The sequence below is a fragment of the Myxocyprinus asiaticus genome, chromosome 13, assembly GCF_019703515.2.
Source record: "Myxocyprinus asiaticus isolate MX2 ecotype Aquarium Trade chromosome 13, UBuf_Myxa_2, whole genome shotgun sequence".
Lineage (NCBI taxonomy): Eukaryota > Metazoa > Chordata > Actinopteri > Cypriniformes > Catostomidae > Myxocyprinus > Myxocyprinus asiaticus.
In genome coordinates this window covers 14,274,489-14,290,421 of record NC_059356.1, presented here as the reverse complement: position 1 = coordinate 14,290,421, position 15,933 = coordinate 14,274,489, and the positions used below count along the sequence as shown (strand labels likewise).

General features: G+C 35.9%; 1 protein-coding gene across 1 annotated transcript in view; it reads right to left on the bottom strand.

Moving 5' to 3' along the window:
• Nucleotides 1-8,160: 8,160 nt before the first annotated feature.
• The window catches only part of LOC127450834 (LIM homeobox transcription factor 1-alpha-like), a 34,748-nt gene continuing 26,975 nt past the window's right edge, over nucleotides 8,161-15,933 (bottom strand). Inside the window, exons 7-9 of the mRNA XM_051715233.1 lie at nucleotides 12,632-12,749; nucleotides 12,404-12,559; nucleotides 8,161-11,344 (exon numbers count right to left, since the gene is read on the bottom strand). Coding sequence (XP_051571193.1) covers nucleotides 11,187-11,344; nucleotides 12,404-12,559; nucleotides 12,632-12,749 — 432 coding nt within the window. The 3' untranslated portion in view covers nucleotides 8,161-11,186. The remainder of the gene's footprint in view (nucleotides 11,345-12,403; nucleotides 12,560-12,631; nucleotides 12,750-15,933) is intronic.

Genomic DNA, 15,933 nt, shown 5'->3' with positions numbered 1-15,933 from the left:
GCGAAGATTCAACTCTAACTGCAATTTAACAAAGCCTTCATTATAACGCATGGTTAGAGAACTGAATTATGAATTAAATTAATTATAAAATATGTAATTTTATAATATCACCATAGAGTGAAAATGAAAAAAGTGTATCAGTGTTGTTGTAATATAAACATTTTAATTTATAACCCAACATATGGGTTATGAAAACCAATAGCGCCATCTACTGGAAATTAACTGGAAATTATACCCCAATTCACATACAAGTTATAAAGATGTAATATAAACTTATGTTCTTTCATTCATTCATTCATTCATAAGGCATATGCGTGTATGCAACGGGTAATTCTCGAAAAAACCGAGAGCAGTTATGCATGCTCTTTTACTCTCCTGGTTTCTGCCATAACAGATCATCATCATGAGTGATTATTTTGCATGATGCAAGTTTGCTTTATGCACACTGTCTGTGTCTGCTCGATCTATTGATTACTCTGCATTTTAGGAATTTAGTCGTTTTAATGTATGCCCTCAACAATAGCAAACAAGAGGCTGATGAACTGATGAAAACTGTTATGCCATTCTTGAGATAGTTGTGGTGCTTTCACACGTATTCTATATTGATTCATATTCATTTCTTTGAAGGATTGTAAATGATTATCTCACCTCCTCGCTCCAAAAATGTGTGCTCCGTTATCTCGTCGGCCTAAAAATTACTTTCTAATTGACATGCACACAGAAACCAACACCAGTCAATAAATAGTCCGTTACAGTGGAAAACAAGGCATACTGCATGAGGCACACAGGCTAAAACTGTTAATACTGTACTGATGACCAAACACAAAAAAACACATACACATGATTTTCAGTTGGCATTTGTTTAAAAACATTTTCACGTCAGTTTAAGCCTTTATAAATCCCGATTTGTTCCTCACTTTTAACGTAGGATAAAATCCATGGAATTTAAGATTGAATATCACATACAAGTAAGCACTATGATCAAATTGTTTGGCTCAACTATTCAGTATTTCTCAAACAATAATACCACATCAGCAATGGCGACCACATCTCCTATCATGTATGTCTATGAAAGATGAACGAGCCAATGAGACTACCATATGTAGCTCCGCCTCATTCTGTCCTTCTCTGTGCGACTGATGTACCGTGAAGTAACCTTCATTCATGAAAATCGAATGAACATCAAAGGTGTTTAACATGTGAGATTGCTGTTTGACAGCTGTATGCTCGTTATACGTGTTTGTAATCTTGTATTTTTGTCTTTCTCGTGCTGTAACACATGGGAAGCAATTAAATAAAGGTCTTACTTCTGTCTAAACGTCACTAGCAAAAATGAATACATTATATGAACCAGAAAGTGTATTCGCAATTAAATTGCACTGAAACTGTATTTTGTAGGCCAATATAAAACGGGGTGCTGTCCCAGAATGCTTGTTCCCAATGCTAGTCTTTCCCCTTAAACCTGCATGCTCAAACAGTAATTATATAATGCAAGTGTAAACCTCATTTTGATGTAGAATATAATGCAAATGTGCAAAATAGTTAGGCATCACAAACAAATACTACCAGAAGGAGCTGGAGGAATATGGTACCTGTGTTGCCTCCAATCCAACATCATGGCAACTAAAGTGTCAAGAAGGAAGCAAGTTTTCTTCCAGGATAATGTTGTACATGGCTTCATTCATGCGTCCTTCACAAAGACGAATCTGCCTGATTCCAGATCATCACCGATCCTCCACCAAATTTCACAGTGGGTACGAGACACTGTGGCTTGAAGGCCTCTCCAGGTCTCCGTCTAACCATTAGACGACCAAGTGGAGAATCGGTGATGATCTGCGGGTGCTTCAGCAAGGCAGCAATCAGGCAGATTCGTCTTTGTGAAGGACACATGAATCAAGCTACGTTCAAGGTTATCCTGGAAGAAAACTTGCTTCCTCCTGCTCTGACAATGTTCCCCAACTCTGAGGATTGTTTTTTCCAGCAGGACAATGCTCCATGCCACTCAGCCAGGTCAATCAATGTGTGGATGGAGGACCACCGAATCAAGACCCTGTCATGGCCAGCCCAATCTCCAGACCTGAACCCCATTGAAAACCTCTGGAATGTGATCAAGTGGAAGATGAACGGCCACAAGCCATCAAACAAAGCTGAGCTGCTTGAATTTTTGCACCAGGTGTAGTGAAGCCCCACTACAATTTAGATTCAGCTGATTGAGGCGGCCAAATATGGACTAGATTCCAGTCAGAGAATCAAGGGTAAAAGAAGAGATTCTTAGTCTTGATTATTGGTCGAGTGCAGATTTTATGCACACCTGTGATATGGTAATTTTGCATAAACGCATTACACAGAGCAAAACAAACAGCTGCATAGACAAAGATCAGCACTCATCTACCCGTGTGCAACACTGGAAACGGAATGTCCAGGAAAAAAACGACTGAACTTTGGTTCCTAGGACAGGCTTTCTGACCCCAGGAGTGGCATAAAATCACCCAACAACAAAAAGTTTTTTTGGTGAGCATGCCAAGACACAAGAAAGCTGTTATTGAAAATCAGGGTTATTCCACCAAATATTGATTTCTGAACTCTTCCTCAAGTTAAAACATTAGTACTGTGTTGTTTAAAAATGAATATGAACTTGTTTTCTTTGCATTATTCGAGGTCTGAAAACACTGTATCTTTTTTGTTATTTTGACCAGTTGTCATTTTCTGCAAATAAATGCTCTAAATGACCATATTTTTATTTGATTTTAATTTTTTGTTGTCAGTACTTTATAGAATAAAACAAAAATGTTCATTTTACTCAAACCATACCAAATTCCAGAGAAACTGATAATTTTGCAGTGGTCTCTTAATTTTTTCAGGAGCTGTATATATATATATATATATTACATGCTCACTTCTGCAATTGTATGTTTGAGAGTTTATGAGAGACTTTGTTCATTGTGATTTTGTTTAATTGGCACCCGTCTTGATGCAGTCCAGTTATAAGAAAGATCCGAACGGACTGTACGGGTGAGTTTTCAGTGTTTGAACGGTGTCTGCGAGAGAACCAGAGCTCTGCTGAAACATGCCAACCTCATGTCGCCTGTTTCCTGGCCTGTGTTGAGACAGTGGACCATGCAGGACTCAGTAAGCAGAAAAGACACTGTGTTTCTGTAATTATACTTAAAAGATTATGAATGTTGAAAATATTATCTAAAACATATATTACGGGTTTAACGATTCACTCGTCTCACAATTCGGTTCGGTTCATGATACTGAACTCATGGTTCCTTCAGTTCACAATTCTTTAAACTAAGCCTGGATCAAGAAAAGTTAAGATTGAAAGTTTTTTTTTTTTTGTATTATTATTACTTTAAAGACATATGCAAAACAGTTCCTTTCCTTTAAAATATAGCTAAAAGTACTGTTCTCAAAAATGCTATGATCCATCAGATGTACTGGCCCAGAACAGGGCAATGGTGACACCGAATGGCAATATTAGCGAATAATTCTGCTCACAGAAAATACAGAATTATGTTAGATACATATGCTTCTTACACACTGTCACTGATTACATAATATTTAATAAATAATATTTAAAATATCTTTAATTATATTTGTATTTTTCTAAAATAAAATTCTCTTAATATGTATAAATATTCTTTTCAAAAATACATATTTAATGGAAGTGCATTCTTATCCAGTTAAATAATAATAATTTACTAATGAAGTCAAATAAGACACTTTGACATTAGGATTATATTCCCTTTTACCATCATTATACATAATACTCAGCATTATATATAGTAGATTAAAAGGATAGTTCACACAAATATGAAAATTCTCTCATCATTTACTCACCCTCATACCAACCCAGCTGTGTATGACTTTCTTTCTTCTACAGAACACAGATTCAGATTTTTAGAAGAATATTTCAGCTCTGTAGGTCCATAAATCGATGGCATGAGGGTGAGTAATTGATAGGAGAATTCTCAGTTTTGGGTGAACTATATGGCACTGTCATTAAACCTCAGTAAACTTTAATTTTCCCTCGCACAGTGAGAGCAGATCACTCTCGTGCTTCAAACCGACATTCCATCCCTCGCGTTGAACAGGCGCATTTCTCTCCCGCTCCCTGTATTACATTCACTTACATGGTTTCAGTTTTCACAGTTTTAGCCAAATCATCTTACAACACTTGTGGCTGCTACATATATATATATATATATATATATATATACACATATATATACATATATACATATATATACATATATAAATTTATACATATACACACACACACATATATATATATATTATATATATATATATTTGTTGAAGCAAAAAAGATATCCAACACCTATATCACCCATGTGAAAAGCTAACTGCCCCCTTAAACTTAACAGCTGGTTGCGCCACCTTTAGCAGCAACAACTGCAACCAAATGCATCCGATAACTACAGATCAGTCTTTCACAATGTAGTGGTGGGCCCAATCTTTTTTGCAGAACTGCTTTAGTTCAGCCACATTGGAGGATTTTCGAGCATGAACTTCCACAGCATCTCAATCAGGTTCAAGTCAGAACTTTGACTAGGCCACTCCAAAACTTTAATTTAGCTTCTTTTGAGACATTCAGAGGTGGACTTACTCCTATGCTTTGGATCATTGTCTTGCTGCATAATCCAGCTACGCTTGAGCTTCAACTCATGACCAGACGTTCTCCTTTAGGATTTTCTGGTAGAGATCAGAATTCATGTTTTCCTCAATTATTGCAAGTCGCCCTGGCCCTAAAGCAGCAAAGCATCCCCACACCATCACAATACCACCACCATGCTTGACTGTAGGTATGATGTTCTTTTTGTGGAATTCTGCGTTTTATTTACGTCAAATGTAACGGGATTACTGTCTTACTGTCTTTTCAACTCATCAGCCCACAGAACATTCTCCCAAAAGGTTTGAGGAAAATCAAGGTGTTCTGGCAAAATTCAGATGAGCCTTAATGTTCTTCTGGGTTAGCAGTGGTTTTTCCACACTTCCATGATAGTGGAGTCATGAACAGTGATCTTTATTGATGCGAGAGAGGCCTGCAGTTCCTTGGATGCTGTCCTTGGCTTTTTTGTGACATCCTGGATGAGTCGTTGCTGTGCTCTTGGAGGAATTTTGGAAGGTCGGCCACTTCTGGGAAGGTTCACTACTGTGCCAAGTGTTCTCCATTTGGAGATAATGACTCTCACTGTGGTTCTTTGGAGTCCCAGAGCCTTTGAAATAGCTTTGTAACCCTTTCCAGACTGATGTATTTCAATCACCTTTTTTTCTCATAATTTCTGGAATTTCTTTTGACCTTGGCATAGTGTGCTACAGGGTGAGACCTTTTAGCCAACTTCATGCTGCTGAAAAAGTTATATTTAAGTGTTGATTTGATTGAACATGGCTGGCAGTAATCAGGCCTGGGTGTGTCTAGTCCAGTTGAACCCCATTATGAATGCAGTTTCATAGATTTGGGGATTTAGTAACAAAGGGAAAATAATTTTTCACACAGGCCCAGTTGGTATTGGAAAACGTTTTTGCTTCAATAAATAACATTATCATTTAAAAACTGTATTTTGTGTTTACTCATATTGCCTTTGATTTATGTTAGATTTTGTTTGAATTTTTGAAACAATTTAGTTTGAGATATACAGAAAAAATCAGTATGGGGCAAATATTTTTTCACAGCACTGTATATATACAGTATATATATATATATATATATATATATATATACACTGGCTGCCAAAAGTTTGGAATAATGTACAGATTTTGCTCTTATGGAAAGAAATTGGTACTTTTATTCACCAGAGTGGCATTCAACTGATCACAATATATAGTCAGGACATTAATAACATGAAAAATTACTATTACAATTTTAAAAAATTTCAGAACTTCTTAAACTACTTCAAAGAGTTCTCATCAAAAAATCCTCCACGTGCAGCAATGACAGCTTTGCAGATCCTTGATATTCTAGCTGTAAGTTTGTCCAGATACTCAGGTGACATTTCACCCCACACTTCCTGTAGCACTTGCCATAGATGTGGCTGTCTTGTCGGGCACTTCTCACGCACCTTACAGTCTAGCTGATCCCACAAAAGCTCAATGGGGTTAAGATCCATAACACTCTTTTCCAATTATCTGTTGTCCAATGTCTGTGTTTCTTTGCCCACTCTAACCTTTTCTTATTGTTTTCTGTTTCAAAAGTGGCTTTTTCTTTGCAATTCTTCCCATAAGGCTGTTCCATTATTTTATGTTGCTTCATAAAAATATATATTGCAAAAGATTGTTGATGAAAAGATTTCTAATGCATTTTCTCTGTAAAAGTTTTGTCAGTACTTTACTTGCTCCTATAGTTCTTCTATGCTACAGCTTCGCAGCACCAAAAATAAAAAAAAATATATATATATATATAAAATAATACTTGAGAAGCAGAATAACTTATGATATTAAGTCTTGTTTTCAAAGAAATCGAACAAAAGTTTGTGGGGTTTATGCTTAAAAAAAAAAAAAAACTATTTGCCAATGGGGTTGTTCTCCTTTTGATTTAAATTTTTTTCTTACCCCATTGGCAAATAGATTTTTTTATACACTGGTGGCCAAAAGTTTGGAATAATGTACAGATTTTGCTGTTTTGCTGTGTACATGAAACTGGTGTTGAGCGTGTAGAATTCAATGAAGCTGTCAGCTGAGGACATGTGAGACTGTGACTATTTCTCAAACTAGAGACTCTGATGTACTTATCCTCTTGTGTAGTTGTACATCTGGCCTTCCACATCTCTTTCTGTCCTTGTTAGAGCCAGTTGTCCTTTGTCTTTGAAGACTGTAGTGTACATCTTTGTATGAAATCTTCAGTTATTTGGCAATTTCAAGCATTGTATAGCCTTCATTCCTCAAAACAATGATTGACTGATGAGTTTCTAGAGAAAGCTGTTTCTTTTTTGCCATTTTTGACCTAATTTTGACCTTAAGACATGCCAGTCTATTGCATACTGTGGCAACTGAAAAACAAACACAAAGACAATGTTAAGATTCATTTAATGAACCAAATAGCTTTCAGCTGTGTTTGATATAACGGCAAGTGATTTTCAAGTACCAAATTATCAATTTAGCATGATTACTCAAGGATAAGGTGTTGGAGTGATGGCTGCTGGAAATGAGGCCTGTCTAGATTTGATCAAAAAATGACTTTTTTCAAATAGTGATGGTGCTGTTTTTTACATCAGTAATGTCCTAACTATACTTTGTGATCAGTCGAATGACACTTTGGTGAATTAAAGTACCACTTTCCTTCCGGAACAGCAAAATCTGTACATTATTCCAAACTTTTGGTCGCCAGTGTATATACATAAAAATGAAAGCCTGAATTCTAACAACATCATATGAATTTCAGTACATGCATGAAAGCAAATAATTTATTAACTTTTTTTTTTCAACAGCAAATACTGTACCTCAGCCCACATAGATGCTTGCCATTTGTCATTGTTCTGTCTAATGAAGACTAAACACAGGTGTTTTTATACTTAATAGTTTTAAATCTCTCAGGATGTTTGCCAGCCCCTTAAATCCACAACTTTCAGATTTTCTCCACATGATACCAAACATGTTTCCAATTTAAAAAAAATCTCTCTTTGACTACAAAATATAGAGAAAAGTGGCCATATGGGCAACCGTGTGGTGAGAGGATGTCTATCCTGCTTTTAAAAGATTTGAAATTTTATATGAGAATCTACCAGGGACAGATCCAAAATTGGAACTTTGAATATTGTATGTATATATGAAAAAACAAAACAACAAAACAATTAGGACTCTTCCTAAATGGATCTTTTATATATTTTGAGTATTTAATTATTCTAAATGGTTGCCTTTGTGAAAATTTGAACTTAAATGCATTAGTATTTCTATCACTGCTATGTCTAGATTTACATAAAATGATATACATTTTTCTTGGTACTGAAATTCACTCTTTTTTCTATTATTATTATTATTTTTTTAGCTTTAGTAAAACGACATACAAGGTGATTGAAACATTGCTTTTTGGATACTTTTTTATTCATGTCAATAACCTGTAGTGATTTGGAAACAGATCCTGGAATATTTTTTTAGTCCAAATAAATAAATAAATAAATACTGTTCAGATTGCTGGCTGATTCAACTGTATATTACATTTAGTTTCAATAAGCAAAATAAAATCATGTTCATGTCATTTTTAATGACTTTCTTTTTCTCTGTTAAAATGTCTGAATACTCGTAATTTTTTTACCATAATAAAGAACATTTTAAACACATTTTAAAGAACACAGACCTGACACAGTGTTGGCGTATACTGAGTGTTTTTCTTCTTACCCTGGCGTTCCTGTATTACATTAAAGTTTAAACCAAAGAATGCAGGCATGAAATTTCTCCCCCTCACAAGTGCACCGGCTCCCTGCGTCCAGGAACAAAAGACTGTGTAGGGAGGCATTAGATGAGAATTTCTTTGACCGCTGGTTAAACTAGTGGGAGGACACAGGGTTTGAAGTCTTTGACCAGCGAGCCGAACAGATCTTTCATTTTTTCATTTATCAAAAGTGAGCACTGGCCAAAAAAGAGAAATGTGATGTCTCTTACCAGCATTAGGATCATACGCCCATCAGAGCGCTGTGCATGAGCCATAAATCACATAGCCAGGTTTGTGTCAGTAGTTGTGATGACAGGTTATATTGAAAAACTGAGAGCAGCATACACAAATACACGTTTGCTGAAAGTGATCATGCTAAAGGAAAAGGAAACATGACAGTATGTTGTGAGATATACCATTCATCCATGAACAGCTGTCATCCGTGCAGTCCTTGGAAGAAATATTATCACACTCTACTGTACATTACTATGAGACAGTCCAGCTTCACAAAATAGTCAGTGAAGTTGTGCACAGTCAGCTGCACACTTGATTTACCAATATGTCATGTCCAGTGTACTAAAAAGAAAACTACATTTCAGTTTGTCAGGTTTTTGAGAATGTTATAAGCAGATGGCGTTATAAGTGTGCTGTGCATTCTTCAGTATAAATAATACATTTCACATATACAGTTTATCATGCTGCAACATAAATATTCCAATGCTGGAGTTCTGCCATCAAAATAGTCAACAACAACATACAGAGTAAAAAGAGTCAGTAACTACACTCATAACAATAGTGGCAATTACAACAACACTCCTTCGACAAACACTTTTAGTATGTAACAATAAAGCACAAATAGCAACACTTTGCCAAGTGAACACATCCCGTAACATTTAAGGGGGATTCTTAATACTTAGTGCTATTTTTCTTCTGCCATATTTGCTATTTTCAACCCTGTATAGCAATAACCCTGATTATTTCCTCAAAGGCCACATCCACACTTACCTTTTTTAGTTTAAAAAACTCAGTTTTCAGTTTGCTAATATCATCTTTTTTCAAAGTATGCGGTAATGGAGAGCATTTTCAGGGGAGAAAACCCCTTTTCAAGAGTGGATGAGAGGAGTCATTTGAAAGAAAATGTATTAGTGTGGATGTGGCCTTGGATTCATCTCTGCTTGAAAAATAGAGCAGAAGAGATGAGTATAGTCAACCTTTGACCCTGATGCCTAACAATCTAAAAACTCCTGGCATAAACCACTTTTAATGCTACTGTAAAAAATACAAGGTCCTTGATCATTTTCAAATTGTTCTCTCTTTATATTTTATCAGAGGAAAACTGTAAGTGGTTTTTACCCTGTGTCCATATAGTATACTGCTCGACATAAACCAAACTAACCTGAGATCTAATCAGTATCCTTTTCAAATGAAATCAATATTTTTATATATACACTCAAACAAATATTTTGGCCTACCTATTTTTAAGATTTACATATTAAAATTTCATAACAAAATTCCATCAAATTGAATTGTGTAATGTTTAACAAAATTAAATGGATAAACCTTAAAATGTTTAGGTTTTTATTTTTTATTTTATTAAAGATTATTTAATTCGACTTGATGGAATTTTGTTATGAAATTGTAATGCGTACTGTAAATCTTAAAATTATTTTTTGAGTGTAATATATACAAAATAATGCATACATTTACCATACTTGTCAAATCAAGCTTTAATAGATAAGTTTCATATAATCAAGTATGTTGCAATGTTTTGTTAGTATGTATTTAGTCATGTGTTCCTCTTTTGTTCTATGAGTATGAACCCTGTCAAGATTTATTTTCTTTCCTTACTTTGATTTGCTTTGCCTATTATTTTTATTGGTGTATTGTTTTTTTTTTTTAAATATATTATCTTTATTTTCTATTGTATTTTAATTGTCTAATACACGGTTAATGCGGCTTGCAAACATGGAAAAAACCCACTTATATTGTACCAGATGAGCATTTGCCAAAATACAAAATAAGTGTTTAAGAAACTGCAAATAGTTAAACAATCTAAATTAATTACAATGTGACATGACTTAATGTGTATAATGGTTATCATTCAAATTATTAGAAATAGATGTTTGTTTTGTAACAAGTACAGGCCAAATTAAATTCAGTGTATTTTAAATTACTGCACTGTCATTTTGTGTGTGTGTGTGTGTGTGTGTGAAAAAAGAATTCAACAACTTAATGTAAATTAACCTATTTAATCTGATCAATTTAATATACTGTATACTGATGTACAGTTGACATCTGCCAGCATTACTTTTTTGTTTTCACTTTAGATTTGAATAGAAGTTCATTCCTATGCAAAAATGACATATTATGCAAAACATACTGAGTGAAAGGCAATTGTTTTGGATTGTAATATATGAATTACTTTGTAGTGAATAGAAGTTGAGGTAACACATACTTCATGAACAAGCTGCCTGTCAATGTCTGTAATATCCCTATGTCTGTTACATAAAACGTGTACATGTGTAATATACTCCATAATTGTGTAATTTCAATGAAACTGCCTTGTGCTGCAAACTCTGCCCATTACTTTTTAGGATATGATCCAATCCTGTATCATTTTAATGGTTGTAGGCCCTTTGCCAGATCTTTTTTAGCACAGTTAAAATATAATTCTTGTGTTTGTGGTGTCCAGGTAGGTTTGATGATAAGACATGCTTCATTGAGAGTCAATCTATCTTTTGTCCCCTATAGTGATGATGGAGCTGTTTAGGTTGGTGGAAACAGGGTTGTGGAGGGGTCATGAGGTAAAGTAGGAGTTTTGCATGGAGTAGAGGCGATCAATGGGATTTCCTATTCGGCCAGCCAGAACTCCAGCTTCTGCGGTTGACAAGAGACAGTCACCAAGATGACTGAGACTTCCATCGCTGTCCAAGTCATGAAATACTGTCTCTGAGTCTGAAATAAACAAACACATCAATTAGAGGATGATTCTAGATTAATTTGAACTTAAAGGGATAGTTCACCCCAAAATGAAAATTTTTGTCATTATTTACTCACCCTCATGCCATCCCAGATGTATATGGCTTCTTTCTTCTGCAGAACACATTTGAACATTTTTAGAATAATATTTCAGCTCTTTTGATCCATACAATGCAAGTGAATGGTGACCAAAAATTTGAAGCTTAAAAAAGCACATAAAGGAATCATAAAAGTAATCCATACAACTCCAGTGTTTTAATCCATGTCTTAAAAAGCGACATGAAAAGTGTGGGTGAGAAACAGATCAACATTTAAGTCCTTTTTTACTATAAATCTCCACTTTCGCATTCTTATTCTTTTGTTTTTTTGGCGATTCACATTCTTCAAGCATATTGCCACCCACTGGTCAGGGCTGGTCAAAGGTGGTTTATAGTAAAAAATGACTTAAATATTGATCTGTTTCTCACCCACACTTATCAAATCAATTTAGAAGACATGGATTTAACCACTGGAGTCATATGGATTACTTTTATCATGCCTTTATGAGCTTTTAGAGCTTCAAAGTTTTGGTCACCATTCACTTGCATTGTTTGGACAAACAGAGCTGCAATATTCTTCTATAAATCTTCATTTGTGTTCTGCAGAAGAAAGAAAGCAATACACATCCTGGATGACATGAGGGTGAGTAAATGATGAGAGAATTTTTGGGTGAACTACTCCTTGCATCCATGACATGCAATGCAATGTTAAGGTGAAAAGAGTGAAATAGATGCATATTGTAAACTTTTAGACACGGTTCTGTCATCCTGCTTGTTAAGCTTTTGTTATAAGTTTATTTACTGATTGGATATTTACTATACAAGTCGAAATTATTTTTGGTGGTAATCAACAGCATGTTAGATACGATCCATCGACCGTAGCTTGAAAATAACATGGACTATTTGTTTAATTAAATTAAAAATCAATATACAAGTTGAAAAAGTTTCGAAAAAAGACTTATGAGGCTTCCGTTGGTGCCTTGTTTCCATGTCTTACCATAGGAGTGCATCTGCTCAGGGCCTAGCTGTGGTGGCGTGAGGCCGTGTCTGAACTGCTCACCCCCGTATATGTTTGGATCCAAAGCCAGCAGTTGCTGGCGTGGCAGAGAGGAATATGAAAGCAACCCATCCAATCCATGACTGCTAGAGCCATCTGTGGAGAGACAGAGAAAAGTTCACATCTTCTATCAAGCCACTTCACACATTTGTCTGGGCCTTGTCTTACCCTCACTGTCATCATTACTCTGGCGACCCCCTCTGCTCGACCCCCTCCTAGTCCCGCCCATCTGCTCCTGTTCCTGCTGCTGTTGCTGCTGCTGCTGTCTGCGAGCAATCTTCTTCATCTGAGTCACACAAAGAAAAAAGCTCTCATTAACAACATCCCCATTCAGTGCCCATGATACATTGCATGATGTAATTTACCCAAGTAGGACACGTTCATGACCTTTGTTGGTCCTAAAGCAGAATTCCTATTCAATGGTCATGCACATATTGTAACCCCTAACCTACCCCAGAAACAAAAGGAAAAGGTTGGTAAAGGTGAGTTTACACTGACAGTGATTAAATTAAACTGCTGCATCCAACGTTATCAGGCAGGATATTGATAATCAATGCATCTCTAAGCTACTCGTTTGCACAAAGAATGGTCAGTGTCGCTGATGGAGCCTCAAATCGGCAACTTGTCGCTGCAAATTTCTGTCAGTGTAAACGCTGCATAAAAATTTTCAAGTCCCTAACACAAGCCAGAAGCATAACCCTAAATGTGAGACTGATCTCATGAAAAAAATGGTTAAATGGTGACTGTGACTGTGGAACATATGTATAAAATCATGAGCACTCAGTTACATGAGATGCAGTAGCGTAGCACAAACGGCGGGGGCCCCTCGATAATTAGTACCAAAAGTCCCATTGTTTCACGTAATTGTTTAACATTAGCAAATAAGCTTTGGCCTGTTTATTTGCTTCCAACATTATGTAGCCTTTAGATTTGCGTCTAACAGTCAAAACATCAATATCTTCTGAAGCGATTTGATAGGTGTGGGTGAGAAACAGATCAATATTTAACTCCATGTTTACTATAAATTCTCCTCCCTGCTCAGTCAATCTCCACTTTAACTTTCACTTTCTTCTTCTTGTGTTTTAGGTGATTCACATTCTTTATGCATATCGCCCCCTACTAGGCAGGGAGAAGAATTTCTAGCAAAAATTTACTTAAATATTGATCTGTCTCTCATCCACAGCAATAATATCATTTCAGAAGACATGAATTAAACCACTGGAGTCATATGGATTACTTTCATGCTGCTTTTATGTGCTTTTTGGAGCATCAACATTTTGGCACCTATTCACTTCCATTGTATGGACCTACAGAGCTGAAATATGCTTCTAAAAATCATAATTTGTGTCCCGAAGAAGAAGAAAGTGAGTAAGGGTAAGTAATTAATGAGATAATTTTCATTTTTGGGTGAAATATTCCATTATTCTTAGTAGCCGCCCTGTTGTTTGACACTTTCTCTCATGGATTAAATTAATCATGGCTGACTGTGAATGGTGAGTTTCTACAATGGCATCTGAATGGAAAACTATTGATTTTGGTATCACCATTAGTCCTAGATGACACAAACAAAATACAGTATTTACTGAGTGCACCTTTAATGCTCTATCAAATTTTGAATCAACAAAACCGACCTCCCTACCCTACCCTAAACCCAAATCTAAGCCTAACTGATAGTGAATGTGAGATGAAAAACATCATTACTGAAGCAACCACGTCATTTTCTGGCGCTTCTATGACACTTTTGGCTTCAGGACACGTCTTGGGTATGAGTCATGTGCTATAGTAAAAGTGTTTAGATGTCATAAGATAGCATTATGTGGAGAGCAGTTAAAAAGAAAGTACTTAATGCGCACGTTTGTTTGGTTTTGAGGGATGTTTGGGTTTTGATTGTCACACTAATGTTGGAATGTGGTCTTTATAATTTAGTTTTTGACACACAATCTATTTTATGTAAAAATGTCAAACGTTAATATGAGTGGATTGTCTCTCTCCACGTGGAATGTGAATGGGTTGGGGCACCCCATAAAAAGAAGGAAGGTTATTTCTCTTCTTAAGCATAAGAATTATGTTTCTTCAAGAAACACATTTTTCTCTGCAAGAAGCTGAAAAATTTGGAAAGACATGGGGTGGGCATTTTGTATTTTTTTATAGTGCTGGCTCAAGTAAGAGCAGGGGAGTCATTACACTGATAAGTAAACATCTACAATTCAAATATCTCAAACAGATTAAAGATAAATTAGGAAGAGTCATTATTGTTTTAGCTGAAATTCAGGGACAGAGTCTTATTTTGGCTAATAATTATGCACCTAATGTTGATGATCAGGGCTTTTTTATAGATTTGAAGGGATGTTGCAAGCCGCTGGCACCCCTCATGATATAATATTGGGAGGAGACTTTAATCTGTTGATGGACTTAGTCCTTGATCATAGTGAAGCAAAAGTGTGCAAGCCCCCTAGAGCAACACTGACGCATCACAGGATGTGTAAAAATCTTGGTCTTACAGATATTTGGATACTTTTGAACCCATCTGGTAGGGACTATACATTTTTTTCATCAGTCCATAAGATTTATTCTAGAATTTCATCTGTTGTTGATTTCTCAATTGGAAACATCTTAGTCTCAGATCAAGCCCTGGTGAGTTTAGAGATGTTGCCACATACGGAGAAAATAAAATCATATAGCTGTTGCTTTAATGTATCCCTTTTGCAAAATCCTGAATTCCAACAAATGCTAAAGGCTGAAATCAATGTTTATATATCCAACTGGACCTCAGTATCCTCTGTGGGCGTGACTTGGGAGGCATTTAAGGCAGTTCTTAGGGGTCGGATCATACAGTATACCTCATTCACCAAAAAAATCCAAAGCACAAGAACTTGTGGAATTGGAAGGGAATATTAAAAGTGCCGAAGTAGAGCTGAAGCGACGAATGTTGTCTAATGGCCTCAGGGAATTGACCCGATTGAAATACACATATAATACTATTTTGTCGCGGAAGGTGGAGTTTTGGTTATTCAGGGCAAGACAGTCATACTTTGAGTCAGGGGACAAAGCAGGGAAGCTTCTGGCTAGATATATAAAGCAGAGAGAATCTTTTTCTACCTTTGCCTCAGTGAAATCTGCTGGTGGTGAAATATTTACCTAGGCCATTGATATTAATAATGCTTTTAAAGAATCTTGATCTCTATAGTTCCACATCTTCATCTACTGATGAAGACATTAGAAACTTTATGGAACCATTAGAACTCCCTAAACTGAAGACTGAGCAAAACAATTATCTTGATTCTGAGATAACCTTGGAGGAGCTTGATGAGGTAATTAAGGCCAGGCCAGATGGCTTTGAATTTAGAATTTTGTAGATCTTATGCTACAGAACTGGCTCCACTTTTGTTAGAAGTTTATACAGAATCATTAAAGAACGGAAAGCTTCCGCCAACCATGACACAAGCCCAGATCAGTTTGATTCTTAAAAA